The 15,148-nt window shown below is 40.5% G+C and overlaps 1 protein-coding gene across 2 annotated transcripts; it reads right to left on the bottom strand.

The window, feature by feature from the left end:
* Nucleotides 1–1,248: 1,248 nt before the first annotated feature.
* Nucleotides 1,249–13,324, bottom strand: gnb2 (guanine nucleotide binding protein (G protein), beta polypeptide 2). Of its 2 annotated transcripts, none has more exons than XM_085175636.1 (10): nucleotides 12,435–13,324; nucleotides 10,667–10,746; nucleotides 10,512–10,550; nucleotides 9,908–10,014; nucleotides 8,834–8,897; nucleotides 8,428–8,590; nucleotides 5,270–5,336; nucleotides 4,950–5,151; nucleotides 3,788–4,004; nucleotides 1,249–2,294 (listed from the first exon to the last, which is right to left on the bottom strand). In XM_085175636.1, the coding sequence occupies exons 2-10, from the start codon at nucleotides 10,721–10,723 to the stop codon at nucleotides 2,188–2,190; spliced, it is 1,023 nt and encodes a 340-aa protein (XP_085031762.1). In that variant the 5' UTR covers nucleotides 10,724–10,746; nucleotides 12,435–13,324; the 3' UTR covers nucleotides 1,249–2,187. The 2 variants fall into 2 exon arrangements, with proteins under 2 accessions (XP_085031762.1, XP_085031761.1); XM_085175635.1 differs by having other exon boundaries at nucleotides 10,667–10,749.
* Nucleotides 13,325–15,148: the final 1,824 nt, after the last annotated feature.

Raw genomic sequence — 15,148 nt, forward strand, 5'->3', positions numbered from 1 at the left:
TTGGACAGAAACACAATATCTCCTGTTCTTTTTCAATAACTTTTTGGTTTGTTTTTTAGAAAGACATCTTTGCAATGTTTTAGTGTGCGCGCGCGCGTCTGTGTTCCTTGTGAGAGATTAACTCCAGATTGTATTTCATAGACTAAACTTTAAACTTTCAAGATTGTGTTGAATGAATTCATGTCTTAATACAGATTGTTTGAAAAATAAAATACCTTGATCGCATTTGAGTTTGAATTGTTTTTCTTTGCACTACAACATCGCAGCGAGGGCTGCAGTTGACATCGGTTTCGTATCACACAACAGCAGTGAACGGAGTGAGATGTACTTCAGTGTTCAGCCACATCATGGTGCTAAAAGTCTGCCTGGACTTCATGTTCCTGTCACTCCTCCTTTGTTACTACAAAGCAACTGTGTAGGGTCCACTTAACAAAAGGCACTACTCAGTCTTCATAGCCTAACTTGTAAATAGATTTAACAAATTTTCTTCAAGATTTGTTTTTGGTTCACAGTCCTCATTTTCTGAGTCAGAGATGCAGAATGAGCTGCAGCACCCCCGGTGTCTAAAGACAAAAACATCCGCCAGACATTTCCATGTACCTAAAGTCTGCTAACAATGAGTTAGTGGAAAAGATATGACGTGCATCGGCATTCAACATAAAATTTCTTTGGAGACTGAAGGTTCAGGTTGCTGCCACATATGTCTAATTAAGCAGATAACCAAGTTTGCTGTGTGCCAGCTTTAAGTTTTAACACTACATTTACTGGCCACACCTCACTATTAGGGGTCTTGACCCCTTTTTGCCTTCAAAGCTGCTTTACTTCTTGGCAGATTCCACAAGATGAAGGAATCAGAGACTTTGGTTCATATTGACATGTAGCAGCCTGAAAGGATGTATCCATGGTTTCGTTATTTGACAGGACTAAATTCTGACCTGACTATCTGAATGTCGCAGCAGAAATCAAGACTCCTCACGCCAGGGGACTTTTTTCAAATCTTGACCATGCCTAAATGAGTTCCTGCCATGTGATTGGCTGATTATTAGATATATTAGGTAAAACAAATATCTAAAGAGGGAGGGGACTGTATATTCCAATAACCCATGTATGTCTATATCAGTGCTACTTTCAAATCTCAGGTTTAAGTAAAAACCTGAGGTTGTATAATGAGAATACCTGACAATATGCACTTAATACTCAGTTAAACGTGTCACAGTTTTGGAAACAATTTAAAAGGAAAACACAAAAGGCAGGAGAGGCAGTTATTTATTAATAATATGTACAATTATAGTAATGTCCAGATAATACAGTGACAAAGTCAAAGTTTGATTATTGGCTCCTACTCAATAAGACGTGCTTTTACTTCTCAACTTCTCTTAATCTCAGGTTGTTTTGGATTCATTTAACTGTCTCAGTATCCTCTGTTAATAAGTGTATTTGAGGCACACAGGAAGAACAGGAATAAAATAAGTGTGTAAAATTGGGGAAAAAAAACTGGGTGAAGACAGTGACTGCGTGACGTTCTGAAACAGATGAAAATCAGTTGATATCTTCATTGAGCTCAATCATCTGTTCATCGGTGAATGTTTTTCCTTCTTTCTTACTTTCTTTATGTAAATGGACTCAGGTGGTTCCGTCTTCACGTCACCACTGCTGAGATGCGTGTGGTAAAGAGACCGAAACAACAAAGAAAAATGAGTCTGAAGTGTATTTCGAGCAAAGTCATAAGACAAAAATATTGGGTAACATTCGCTCCACTGCTTAACACGAGAAGCAGTATGTCTCATGATAAGCATGTGTGAGAATGAGTGCGTCAGATAGTGTTGATGGGATTTGTGTTTTCGGCTGAACAGCTGAATATTCGGCTGTATTTGGTCATATTTTGACCTGTTATGTGCATGTGTGTGTTGCACTGTGGCCTTGCTGCTGTGCACTTTCATCGGCGGTAGGTAGTGTGGGCATGTGTTTAGGTCTTGTTATCTTATCCTGCATACAATACATATGTGTGTGTGTGTGTGTGTGTGTGTGTGTGTAAGCTCATATCTAAGTCATATATATTATGTACAGTATAATGTTGCGGTTCGTCTGTGGAATCTTACATACAGTGAGAGTACAGGGTGCAAACTGTGTCCCAAGATAAGAGCGGTGTCTGTTGGACGTGTGTGGTTCGCTGTTTATGTGCATGGCTCAGTTCCAGATCTTGAGGAAGCTGTCCCAGGACCCGGTGCACACCGCCATGCCGTCATCCGTCACGCCCAGACAGCTCACGCGATTGTCATGGCCTGCCAGGACTCCTGCGGGAGGGCCGAAAAAAAAAAACAAAAAGCCAACTTGTCATTGTGCAATGCACTTCTTCAAAAATCAAACAGCGAGCATACTGTTAACTTAAGATCGATGCTACGGTTTGTATCCCCGTTTCTTAAGTGTGCAGACATAAAGATTTTGTTTTTCAAAAGGAATCTTTAAAATCTAAATGTGACCTCATTTTTATCTATTTATTTTTGATGCAATCAGCGGCCAAACAGACTCACGATGTTCTTTCTACAATGGAAACTAATCATTGTTTGGAAAGTTTGTCCCAACACTTGTCCTAAAATTCCCGCTACTGTAATGACTGTGCTGAAGGCAGACTGTGCTGCTCTTCCATCACTGAAGTTACTGTCAATTCTTTTTATGCTTTCATATCTTTTTTTTGACTGTGGTAGGATGAACTTCTGATCCACCAGCATGTGTGCGCCATACGGATGATCTGATATCAGATCGTGTGCAGTATACACTCTAGATCTGCTTCCTGCAATATATATCGCCACTTCCTGAAGTAAATAATTATACTTCCTGTGGTACAGTACTGTCCTAATAATGCCTTGACCTTGTAGTAATACAGATAAAAGGGCCTCTGAAGGACTTGTTTCTATTAATTTTCAAAGCTGAACTTAAGTTTAGCCATTTCTGAATCTGTGAAAAAGGCATAATTTTTACTTATTTAAACGATTTAAGGTTATTCTCTGCTTTTGATCTTCTTAAATGTGTTTTGATTAGCAGTACAAAGTAGTACACATGACGCATCTTGTATAAAATACTTTAGTTGCTGACCTGGCAACAGAGAAAAATGAGAAGTAAAATAGTGATTGTTTCCATAGACGCATGCAAAAATAAAAAGTCGTGACCAGAGTTATTACAGTTTAGCATTTTAGAATTAGTTTTTATTGTTATTTCATTTTGAGTTTTTGTTTTTTATTCAGTTTAGTTTGTTAGTTTCATTTGTGTTTGGTTTTATTGTTTGAAAATGTTTCGTTTTAGTTTAGTTCTTTTTGTTTTAGGGTCCTAAACAGTGTTAACTTTTAGACTTTTTAGACGCACTATTTTTTATTCAGATTGTGTTTTCTATGTTTTTAATTAAACTCTTACAGCTGAAGCTCAGATAGGAGTTTGGTGGAAAGAGGCTCTAACCAGAAAAAATAAAAATTACAACCAATTTGTTATTTCTGTCCTTTAAATCATTGTTATCAGCAGTACTTGAACACCAGGCTCCCCTCTCATTTAAACTGAACATTGTATAAACCTATTTGTTGTTTCAGGCATCAGAAAACTGCACACCTACATACAATCATCCCTCTGCAGTGCAAAAATGAATCACTAAACTAAGCTTTTATTTTAGCGGCGAAAAATCAAAAGAAAGAATACTACAAAAACACGTGTGGTGTAATTGATAGATAATCACTTCATCTTCACCTTAGCTTGAAGATGAACCTTCCCTTTTCTCTGTTCTCTCGCTTGCTCCACCCACCTGCTCTGTCTCCTTTCATGGCATCCCATATGTTGCAGTTGAAGTCGTCATAACCAGCCAGCAGCAAGCGCCCGGAGCGGGAGAAAGCCACAGAGGTGATGCCACAGATGATGTTGTCATGGCAGTAGAGGCCTAGCTCCTGGTCTGCGCGGAGGTCAAACAGCCTGCAGGTGGCATCGTCAGAGCCTGTGGCAAAGGCGCTGCCATTGGGAAAGAACTGGGGAGGAGAAAGGGAGGATGACTCTTTTATTTATTATTTATTTATATTTTTAATTATAAATAAATATAGTTACAACATAAGCTGCTATAGAGAGTTCCTGCCTTTCTCAAATCCCTTAATAAGACAGAAAACTGAATGCGATCAGTGCTTTAACACCGAATCTGTCCACCTGCCACACTGTCAGATGGCCTGTGCTATCAACCCAGACTCCCAACCGGAGATCGTCTCCTGAGATGATCAGGATGTTCAGATATGGTGTTAATTGATAATCTTGTTAATCCTGCAGCGCGTTTCCCATTTAAATCCCTCCCAAAGCTGGTGGCTGGAGACAGTGTGTGACGTCACCAAGACAAATCCTGGAGCTGATGCTGCTGATGACGTGTTAGACAGTACGCAGGAGCGCCAGAGTGCCACTTAAGGCCACAGATTAGCTTATAACAGTGCCAGGAATTCAGAAACTCATGATGTGTCTAAGAATAAACGTCTAAAATGGTGTCTCAAGCATACCAACTCCATCCAGTTTCTTTAATCTATGATGTGGGTCAAGCTAAAAAAAACAACAACTACATGTTATGCTCCTGCTGACCTTGTGTGTGTTGTGGGGGTTTCTCATCCTCACATCTTAAACCCTGATTTTGAATGTAGTAAATTGGAATAAAAGTCCTGTTGTCTTTTAAAACTCTAAACTGCATTTTAAGATGCTGCTTTTGAGCGACCTTCCAATACTACATTTCCCACAATGCAACTCGAAAGCATCTTTCATCTTTCATTAGGTCTCCTCTGCCTGTCACATCAGTGATGCAGCTTCATAAAACTCCACGGCCAGAGCACTCCTCCGAAACAAGAGCTCTAAACTGCACTTGTAAAATATATAATCCGCGATTTTAAGAAGAATAAAAGCAGTTGGGCCTACAAGGGCATCCGGTCCCTGAGGACACTCACACAGACAGCGTTGATGTCCGATTCGTGGCCCGTGAAGGTCTGCCGGCACATGCTGTCCCTGATGTCCCACAGTTTGATTGAAGCGTCGCAGGCTCCCGACACGAAGGTGTGCTGGTCGGGCGAAAGGGACAGACTCATGACATCACCGGTGTGGCCCGAGAAAACTGTGGTCTGTTGACTCGTCTCGATATCCCACAGTGCACTGGGCAAAAAAAGCAACGACAAGAAAAGAAAAAAAAAAAAAAGCACAGGGTTAGTGATTGGAAAGCAGGAAAACGATGCTTAGGCTCCACATGTGTGTGTTGATCTGTGTGACTCACCATGTGGTGTCTCCTGAGCTCGTGATGATTTGATTGTCATCAATGAAACGGCAACATGACAGGTAACCTGAGAGAACAGAACGCACAAACACGCGGATGATGTCAGTGACACTTGATGACGCATTTTACATTACATTACTACTGTATAGGAGAAGAATGTAAAAAGTAAATATGACCATAAATGTATTGTGAGTGTACATATAGAGCTACATGTTGTCTCTGCTCCACTAAAACTACTCATTTGTTTAGATATTTTATGATATATTTTGTTGACATATTTTACATGATTACTACTTTAAAGCCTTCTTTTTCAAGCGTCTTTTTGGGATCATTTTTTTAATTTCTTTGAAGCTGCAATGATAGATGGATTGACACATCAGCAAAGTTTGCAGATGACCAGGATTTTGGAGCCATTGGAGACCTTTGACCTTACTTATAGTATAGGTATTAAATTATTATTTTTAAAATATTGGAGTATTGGCCTTCCCAAAACCTCGATCTAAACCTTTGTGGACTATGTTTTTTTTTTTTTAATTAGTCCTTTATTTATCCAGGTAAAAATCTCATTGAGATTAAAAAAAAATCGAATTTTCAAGAGAGACCTGTATCACATAAGTACAAAACATTCAAAACAAATACAATATCCTGCACAAACATTTGAAAAATATACAATAACAGATCATTTAAGAGCGAAGGAAAAACCTCCAGTTTAAATGAACTTTACCAATTCTGCCAAGGAGAGTGCTAAAATATCTGGGCAGAATTATGCCAGAAGCTTGTTGGTGGCTACAAAAAGCGTCTGGCCGAGTTGTAACTTGCTAAAAGACATTTAACCAAATATTAGCAAGTGGTGTTGTGTATACTGGATTATAGAAACCCCAAAATAAAATCAAAGTTTTGCACTCAATTCTTATTTTTAAGTCATTAAAAATGTCTGCTGTAAAAAAATTAATTAAAAAAGATTCCAACCTGGTAAAAGAACAGTTCAATGAACTCATGAAACTCTCAAAACTTCATGTCCATGAGTGCAAGAAACCGTAAGTTTAAAGCTGTGTATGTAATGTAGTTCTAAGATGCCTTTTATTAATGTGTGAGTAAGCCGGGTGTGCTCATGAAACGCACGTCAGAGTGTACTCTTTCCATGAGCAAACACGTGGGCATGTGGCATGTTTGCATCCTGCATCTGTGGTCATAATAATCTATCCACGACTGCAATAAAAAGAAGCTTTTCCATAGGTTCAAGAGGAAAGATCTGTTTACATGTGGTGCCTGTATGTCTGGGTGTCTGTGCCAGTCCTGCTGTTGTATTCTTTTTATTACTTCTGATTTCCCACACTGTCAAACTCTTCTCATCATTATTTCCATCATTATCAGGCTGATTCTTTTAACCTTCTTACCTGCCTTCTTTAAGCCAATCAGACTCTGTTATCTATTCTTTAAATGTGACTTATTATGCTTTTCACTGTTCCTTTGTTATATACATATAATTACATAACATAAACATAGAATTATATCATTTCATATTAAAGATGAACAGACTTTCAAAAAAATAAAAAACTCAATGCCCTGTTTCAGACACTTTTTTCTATTCTTGTCTTCTGTATGATGTCAGTGAAGAGAGGAAAAAGTTCTGGCTTTAAGCACAGCAGCCCCACCCACCTGCTGTTCAAACTGAAGAGGCAGCCAATCAGAAGACAGCTGGCTTTAAAGCAGGAAGAAGGCTGCTAAAATTCTCGGCTTCAGACAGTGGATGAGCTGAGAAGTGCCAGGATAAATGAGGCTTATTTTGAACTGTAAATTGTGCAAAGCTGCTCTAGAAGGAGTAAAAATATGGAGGGTTTTTTGGAGATTGGTTGCTTTTTTACTCATTTTCAGTCCTGTACCTGACCACTTTCAGAGGAATGTTTTTATTTGCCCTGTAACACTGGCCTATGAATCATTCAAAGAAGAAAAAGGCATCTAACTCAAGGGATGAACCAGTGTTGTGTCAACACATAACATTAATCCCTCTACTGTTCACTGAAGCCTTGTCTGAATGGTCTCACTGGAAGGGTGGCTGCCAAGAAGAGGTATCCCAAACAGGTCTTTACACAAGAAGTGGACTGAAAAGCAGTGGCAACACATCTTATGAAGTGATGGGTCCAAATTTTAAATATTTTGGTTCAATACATTCCAAGGAGTTCAAGAGAGAGGTACATCAGTGAGTATCTACGACCATCTGTAAAGCATGGTGGAGGCTGTGATGGTTTGGGATGACATTTCAGCCAGTGGAAAAAGTACCACCAGATTTTGATCCACCATGCAATACCTTCTGGCAAGCATATGATTATCCAATTAGCAAATGCTTCCTTTTTCAGCATGACAGTGGCCCTAAACACATTGTCAGTGCAGTAAAGGCATTGACAATGTGTAGAACTGGGTAGAACAGACACATCTTTAGATCGCTGTCAGTCACGGATCGGCCTCCCCAGAGCCTGGACCTCAACATTATTGAAGCAGTGAAGGATCATTGTGACAGAAAATGGAACAAAAGGCAGAAACATTCAAAGAAGAGCATTGGAAAGTTCTTCAAGAAGCTACTATTCCTGACGACTCCTTGAAGAAAATACAATCAAACTGCCTAAGAGAGTTCAGAATATGCTAAAGAATAAAGGCAGTCATACCAAATTTGGACTTTCAAGCTCGTTACAATTGTGCAAACCTAGTTTTTGCTAACATACTGTATTTACATGTATGTTTGCACCTTTCAATAAATCATCTACTTCACGTTTTTCTTGAAAATATAAAATCAAAAATAAAATGTATAAATCAACTGTATGTTTTGATTTTGTTTAACAGAAATCGAAAACTCTACAAGTACTAAATGTGTGTTCTGCTACTACTCATCGTGGCACTAGCCATCTAAAACAAAGTACAGATTGTGTAGACGTAATAACATACAGAAGTTATGGTGTCACAAATCAGAGTCACACAGACAGGAGTTAATATCTCAGCTCATTAAGACGGCAACTAATTAACCATGTAAATGAAGTCTTCATTGTTTAGAGGTTTGGGAGTGGAGCTTTCCCACGGGGGCGTACGCTCGTCTGAAACATCTCATCAGTTTTACTCATGAGAGGATTTTAACATAGTTAGCTTAGGGCGCCATGTTCTCTCACCTGTATGGCCAGGTAGTTCCCTGCTGACCCTGACATTGCCCTCGCGTGTCTTCAAGCAGTAGATTGAGCAAATGTTGTCGAGGCCTCCGCAGGCCACGTAGTTCCCCGAGGGAGCGTACGCACAGGTCATTACCCAGGAGGAGCGCAGGGGGATGGCATGTATCTAAGAAAAGAGAGGTAGTTTAAAGAGCGTAAAATGGGCAGATATTAACACTGTGAAACCACACACGACGATGCCACTGTGACTCTTACAATCAGTCACAGTAACACTGAGAAAGAAGCCATTATGGAAAGTCAGCAGCACTTCTACAAGAGGAAGACGTCAGTCCACTTTCATTTCAAGTTCAGACAAGTCTTCCAGCTGGAGACGTGCCGTGTTTTTTGTTTGTCTTTTTAGTGATTTTACCTTGTTAGTTGTGTAGCTGTCCCAGACAATCAGTTTTCCATCTTGTGAGGCACTAACCAGAAGCCTGCAGACACAAAAGGGGAAAAAAAACAAAACAGAAAATTTATGAATAATACAGGATCTCTTTAATTTTGGCATTTGAGTCCTGTTATCACTGTGCTCCAAACCTGTTGAAACATGCTTTTCCTGTCAAAACACTGCAGCCTGAGATGATTCTGTGAGTTCAAGGTGAAGAATCAGTTGTTTTAATGTTTGCCTCAGCCAGAAATGTTCATGGTTAATGCCTGAAGTCAGCAAATAATTTCACAGAACTAAAATTAAAATGCTTGTCATGCTTGTGCTTTTGTATCGTGCCGCTTTGAGCTAAATGCTAACGCGAGCCTGCTAACAAGCCCACTATGACTGTTTGGCTTGTTCATTCAGCATTTACTAATTAGCGCTGGCAATTTGCATGTGTGAGTGGAAAATCAAGCATTACATCTTCACCAAACGTGCTACAGTTCATCCCGAGCAGGTATGTCCCATGTGTCATTACAATCCACTAAATAGCTGTCGAAGCATTTGTTGAATCGCGAAAGACAAAGAGTGCAGCATATTTTCACAGCATTACAGACAGGAATTATTCATTATAGGACTTATATCTTTTTCTCCTTTGGAAAACTGGGTAATGCAGTAGTCTAAAAGCTCCATCACACAGCCAATGAACTGAAATGAATTCCCAGGATGGACACAGGTGGCCTAAAGCCTATTTACACCACATGCAAATTTTCTGTGGGTCAGATGTGATCCATATGAGGTGGATCTGTGGCTCAACTGAGGTGAGGAGACTCACATTGAGTCAGCTCCATCAGTAAAGGCTAAATACACAGAAAAATGCAGGCCAAATTTAGGTCAAATTTTTGTATTTGTATCCGCCTTTTTCTATTCTAGCTAATATAGATAGGAAGTGGCTACCTCAAGTGGCTTTGATGGCCGATTACACTCAACCATTTTAGGTGGAACTTTAATCTATAGTATACAAAGAAAAATTAAACCAAGAAGCAGTCAAAAGCATTAGAAATAGTATGGACTCACCTAGAGTCTGTACCCCAGTGCATGGCATAGATCTTGGCCAGGTGGCCACGGAGGGTGCGTCTTGTCCGCATCTGGATCCGCCCCACAGGATCCAGACCAGCAGTTATCTAAGTAAAGTTAGCAAGTTAGCACTCTTTTGATCATTCACTGGGTGTGTGATAAAAGGTGTGGCAGAGTTTTGCTAAAGAGTAACAGTACAGTGGCTATCAGACACTGAAGGCAAGACCGGGACAGAAATAACTAATATCACATGTCAAATATGACAATATGAATAATGCATCTGTAAAAATAAATTCAGAAATTATTGATAATTTATACTACTGCTGGTTCAACAATTGGCCGTCATCTATTATTTCTAAGTTGTGCTACAAAAAGAAAAGGTCACTCCTCTGTGCAGGTGAAACCTGGAGACATGTTGAGAGTAGCAGGGATGGATTTTTTGTCCTATAGAGTAACATTTGATCAAAAACAATTAAAAAAATAGCTTTCCTGCTTTCTCCACTGTGCCCAATATCATGTTATTAAGTATATAGGTCCATATTGACGCCAGGTTAACCCATCCCCGTGTGGCTGACATACATCTTACACATTCAGTTGCTCTCACCTGTGTCAGGGTTGAATCTCCACATGCTTTCCTGGCGTCCTAATGGTTATGAAGTCACAGGGAAGGAAAAAAAAAGAGGACACCGCTAGTAAATAACAAATTTCCAGTATTTTATTCAATGGTAAAACTGTTCACAGCAGACACGCATCACTCACTCGTATCTGGTTCCGAAGCTGCTCGGCCTCCTGACGAAGCTGTTCCAGCTCACTCATTTTGAAACTGTCCGAGGTGTCACCTGCTGGATGGGGCACGACTTTAAATATTACACTCTATTATCAAATAAATCTAAATAAAATGAATATCAGTGCATATTAAGTTCTTTTGGGATTATCATATTTTTATACTTCCTAACCTACTAATCCAGAGGTCTACTTTCATCAATAATTGAATGCTACTTGCATTTGGGGAAATAAAATAATCAAATAAAATCCCAATTTTAATCTCTGAGGTTTACTGAACCCACAGTGAGGGGAAAAAAATACAACTTGTAATCTGTTTATGGCTGTACAACCACCCATCCTGGTTTAACTGAGGAGAATAATCTGCAATGACTAAGCTGCTATCAAAAAGCCGGCATTGCTACCAGGCACCAGATAGTGAGTGAATGCTCACTATCTGGTGCCTGGTAGCAATGCTCATACAAGACCAACTTTGCACTAATGCAGGACGGAGCAATCCTTCATTTGAGCCGCTGACTGTGTTTAAACAAACACTTCACGCTGAAGAACACGGGAGTCCCTAATTTCTTAAATTACACAGGTACAAACTGTTCATCTCCATGTTGTGCTTTCCAGCGGCGTGCACTACAGTATTTCCTGTTCCTCATGGGAAAACAGTTGCACATTGAAATATTCTCCCAAACAGGTGGCCTATAGATTTGCATATGTGAAGCTATTCAAATTCAAGATAAAAAAAACCCCACAGATAGCATGCATACAGTAGCCTACACTGTGCAAGGAAGAGCAATTAGCTACAGTAGACCACTGTTCCCTGGAGGGACCTGCGACCAGATGGATCACACAGCACTAATGGAAGCCAAAAGGGGTGCATCGTGGGTCTCAGTCTCCTGGCACAGCTGCTCATTTAGCCAATCAGGAGAATAGATGCTGCAGGAGAGGAGGAGGGAGGTAGAGAAGGGGGTGTGGGGAGGGGGATCATATATCAGGCCATGGGTCCTGCCAGATGCTCAGATGCATGTTTTTGCTGCTTCTGAGCATCAACTGGCGGACACGCAGATTTGTGCTGAAGTCAGTGGGTAAAGAGTAGCAGAGAGTGAGGACACACATATCACACTGCCGCACTGATGATGCATGGCCTAGCAGCGACACGACCCTTGCTGCTAGGCCATGCTCTTTATAAAAGGTTAATATGGCAGGTCCTCGGTGTCCCCAGCACTTCTGGCACTCCACCAACCTCCGAGAGCATGTGGTAGAACAAAAACGCAAAGATGCCAGGAGTGCCTGGCCCCACCCCTTTGATTGCACATCTGATGTGGAGGTGCTCTAACATGGCATGGCTAAAATCTGCCTCCAACCACTGCATGCCGGGCAGAGTGGATGTTTGATGGCAGAGGATGTGAACGCATGGCCTAAGAGCCTCCACAATGAAATACAGTCAGCACTGAGGAGAAAGAGGGTACAGGCCAGTCTCAAAGGATGCACTCGAGAGAGATTTTTATTTCACTGTCTAGATTTAGAGATTTACATAATTCAAAAAAGGCCCTACCCTAGCTACATCACCTCACATATTGATCAGCACAGTCATAAAGGCCTTCGTCACATCTCATTTTAGACACCGAGCTCCTAAAATTGCGGATGTAGCTAATCGTATTTGGTCAAAATGATGCCATACGCACACCATCACCCAGCCACACACACAGGCTGACCTATCTGCTGTCACAGCGTTTGGATAATGGGTGGCTACCTGTTAATTCTCCCGATGATTTTCCTGCCCTTTTTTCCTCGCCCTGCTGCAAAGGAAAATAAAAAAAGAAAGAAAGAAAAACTGAAAGCAACGTCCCCCCCTCAAAAACAAAAAAGGAAAAAAGGACAAATCCCGCGGAGGATTTAACTACAAGTCTTTTTCAGTCATTAAAAATCAAGTTCACGGGAGATCCACTTTAAAAGTTCCGTGTGTCACGATCAGCCTGTTTCCAAACCCTTCAGTAAACAGGCAACCGGAGGAGGGCTGCACACATTTCCATTTCTCTGCTTTAGCGGAGCCCCTGAGGAAAAAAACACACACACAAGATGATATCTGCTGCTGCCGAGCTGCTGTTTCCTCTCCGGATCGTTTCCACTTTTCACACACGGCAACCTAACAAAAACATCTTCGTCCAATACGGCGTAAACAGACGGAATTGGCCCCAGCTCTTTCCCCGGCCCGCATCAGGGATCGTCCATTAAACACTATTCTCAGTCCGTTTTACTCCGAGTCTTCGTGACGTTATCCTCGTTTCCTTCCTCTCTTTGGTTTCCTCCTCCCTCTGCCGATACTTCATCAGGATAGACGCCTCCAAGTCGGCAGTGAATTACAGAGTAAAATCCGGAAAGTGGATCAAATATAAATTGTCAATAAATTGATTACTTTAAATTTATAAAAGGACGAAGAAGCGTTTAGAATTCCAGCCTTCACGCTAGATTTTGTGTTTTCCTCTTGCAGACAGTAACCAGAGGCGGCCCTCACCGCTTGGGCAGTATCCACACGGTTCCTGTTTTTTTCTTTTTTTCTCTTCTTTGCTGAATATAATCATTCAGTAACAGGGTGCCGGATCACGCGGTGAGCGCTTGCAGGATCCTCAAATCCGGGCATGAAGAAGTCAACCACACCCATCTTTTAAATACACGTAAATCCAATGCCCCCCGCCTCCTCCTTCCTGTGCAGACCACTACTCGGGGGATCCTGTGCTCACATGGACAGTTATTGTCTCACCAGACACAGGTTGATTACATTTATAAAAATCTACAGCATATGATTGATGGATTTTCAGGCGTTTTACAGAAAATATGAAAAGTCTAATTTCACGTGACATTGAGACGATTTCAGTGAGATGAAGATATTGCAATGCATTTTTGAAAAAAAAAAAAAAAAGAAGATTTAGCAGATTTAAACAATCACTGAATCACGTGGGAGCTGGACTAGTACTCGGATCTATCCCATAAATCTATGAGTGCACCAAACTGAGGATGTGTCCGTAAAGCCCCTCTCCTCTGATAAACATGTCCTGTTTATCGTGCTGTTTCCTGACGAGCATTTCGGCTTCAGCTGGATGTTTGACCTTCACCGTGCAGGATGATGTGTGTGCAGAGCTTTTCCACCTTTGTCCCCTGATGAATGCACAAACATGAATCTATGATATTACAACTTAGTGGGATCAAGAATGACTGTAATCGGTCAACCCTCACAAGGGAACTTTTTGTGGAGAAAACTCCTTGAGAGTATTTTTTTTTGCAGAGAAATGATAAAATGAATGAAATGCAGGTTGCAGAGAAGTAACAAAAAGCTTTTAGCGCTGAAGTGTGGATTTTCTTAGTTAAAGTAATCGCATTACTTCGAATTTACTTCTGAAATATTTAAGATCTTAAGCAAATGTCGAAAGTATTACACTTAAAATAACACAATATAGGGTCATTACCTTAAATATAAAGTCCCCTGAGGCAACTGTTGGTTTGAATTTGTGCCATATAAATAAAAACGAATTGAAATTAAACTAAATTATTAGATAAAACAACACAACAGCAACCTGTCCTCCAGCAACAGTTCCATTTCAGCTGTTTCCAAAGCTGTATGTCATCCGCTCTGATTTAAAGACAGCCCCAGCTGATGCATTTCTGTTTATGTATGGACACAAAATTTATCACATATGCAGCTGCAAGACCATTTAAGACTTTAAATACAAACAGCGCTACTTTTTAATTCTTCAGTGAGCCAGTGCAAGACTGTCAACCCTGCAGTAATATGGGGTAGTTTATAGATGAGCAAGAGACTAACTCTAATATAGAGTGCATTAAAGCTGAAAATCATGCTCATACCTTCCAGACTTGACAGTTTTAAAAGAGATTTGAGTATTTATTTAGATTGTTCTGATAGGGCAACGCGTTAGCATTGTTCTCTCCAGGTAGTCCTCCTACAGTGCAAAGTCAGTGGGGTTAGGTTAAGTGGTGACTGCTTCTAAATTGCCCATAGGTGTGAATGTGAGTGTGAATGGTTTTTACCCTGCGCTTTAGTAGTAGTAGTAGTTACTTTGTAAATCAGAGTTCATATTCCCATCAATTTCGACAAGATTCCCAACACTGCTGGCTGAAATGCAGATTAGGATTCATCACTCCATGAAAACTGTTGCCACTGATTTTTCAGTCCAGCTCTTGAATAATTTGGCATACCTGAGCTTTTCTCTGTTTTCCTTCCTTAAGAACGGCTTCTTGACACTTGCCACTGTCACTCACCCTTCTGATGATCTTTTAGATACTTTTCACCTGATGAGGCTGTCTTAGGTCTGTCTTTTGTCTTCTACCTGTTCAGTTTTCTCAGATTTTAGTGAGAACACATTGTACCCCATGCCAAGATATACAAAGCCTTTGACTAATAGTTTTTTGAGAATCACATTGGTTGGTGCAAATACTATTTTATGCCTATCA

This window comes from Neolamprologus multifasciatus, chromosome 10, assembly GCF_963576455.1.
Source record: "Neolamprologus multifasciatus chromosome 10, fNeoMul1.2, whole genome shotgun sequence".
Taxonomy (NCBI): domain Eukaryota; kingdom Metazoa; phylum Chordata; class Actinopteri; order Cichliformes; family Cichlidae; genus Neolamprologus; species Neolamprologus multifasciatus.

Coding starts and splice junctions, on each gene's coding strand:
- gnb2 (XM_085175636.1), bottom strand. CDS start 10,723: ATGAGTGAGCTGGAACAGCTTCGTCAGGAGGCCGAGCAGCTTCGGAAC. Junction 8,898..9,907: donor CACTGGGGTACAGACTCTAG/GTGAGTCCATAC, acceptor TTGTGTCTGCAG/GCTTCTGGTTAGTGCCTCAC. Junction 5,152..5,269: donor AGCTCAGGAGACACCACATG/GTGAGTCACACA, acceptor TTTTTTGCCCAG/TGCACTGTGGGATATCGAGA.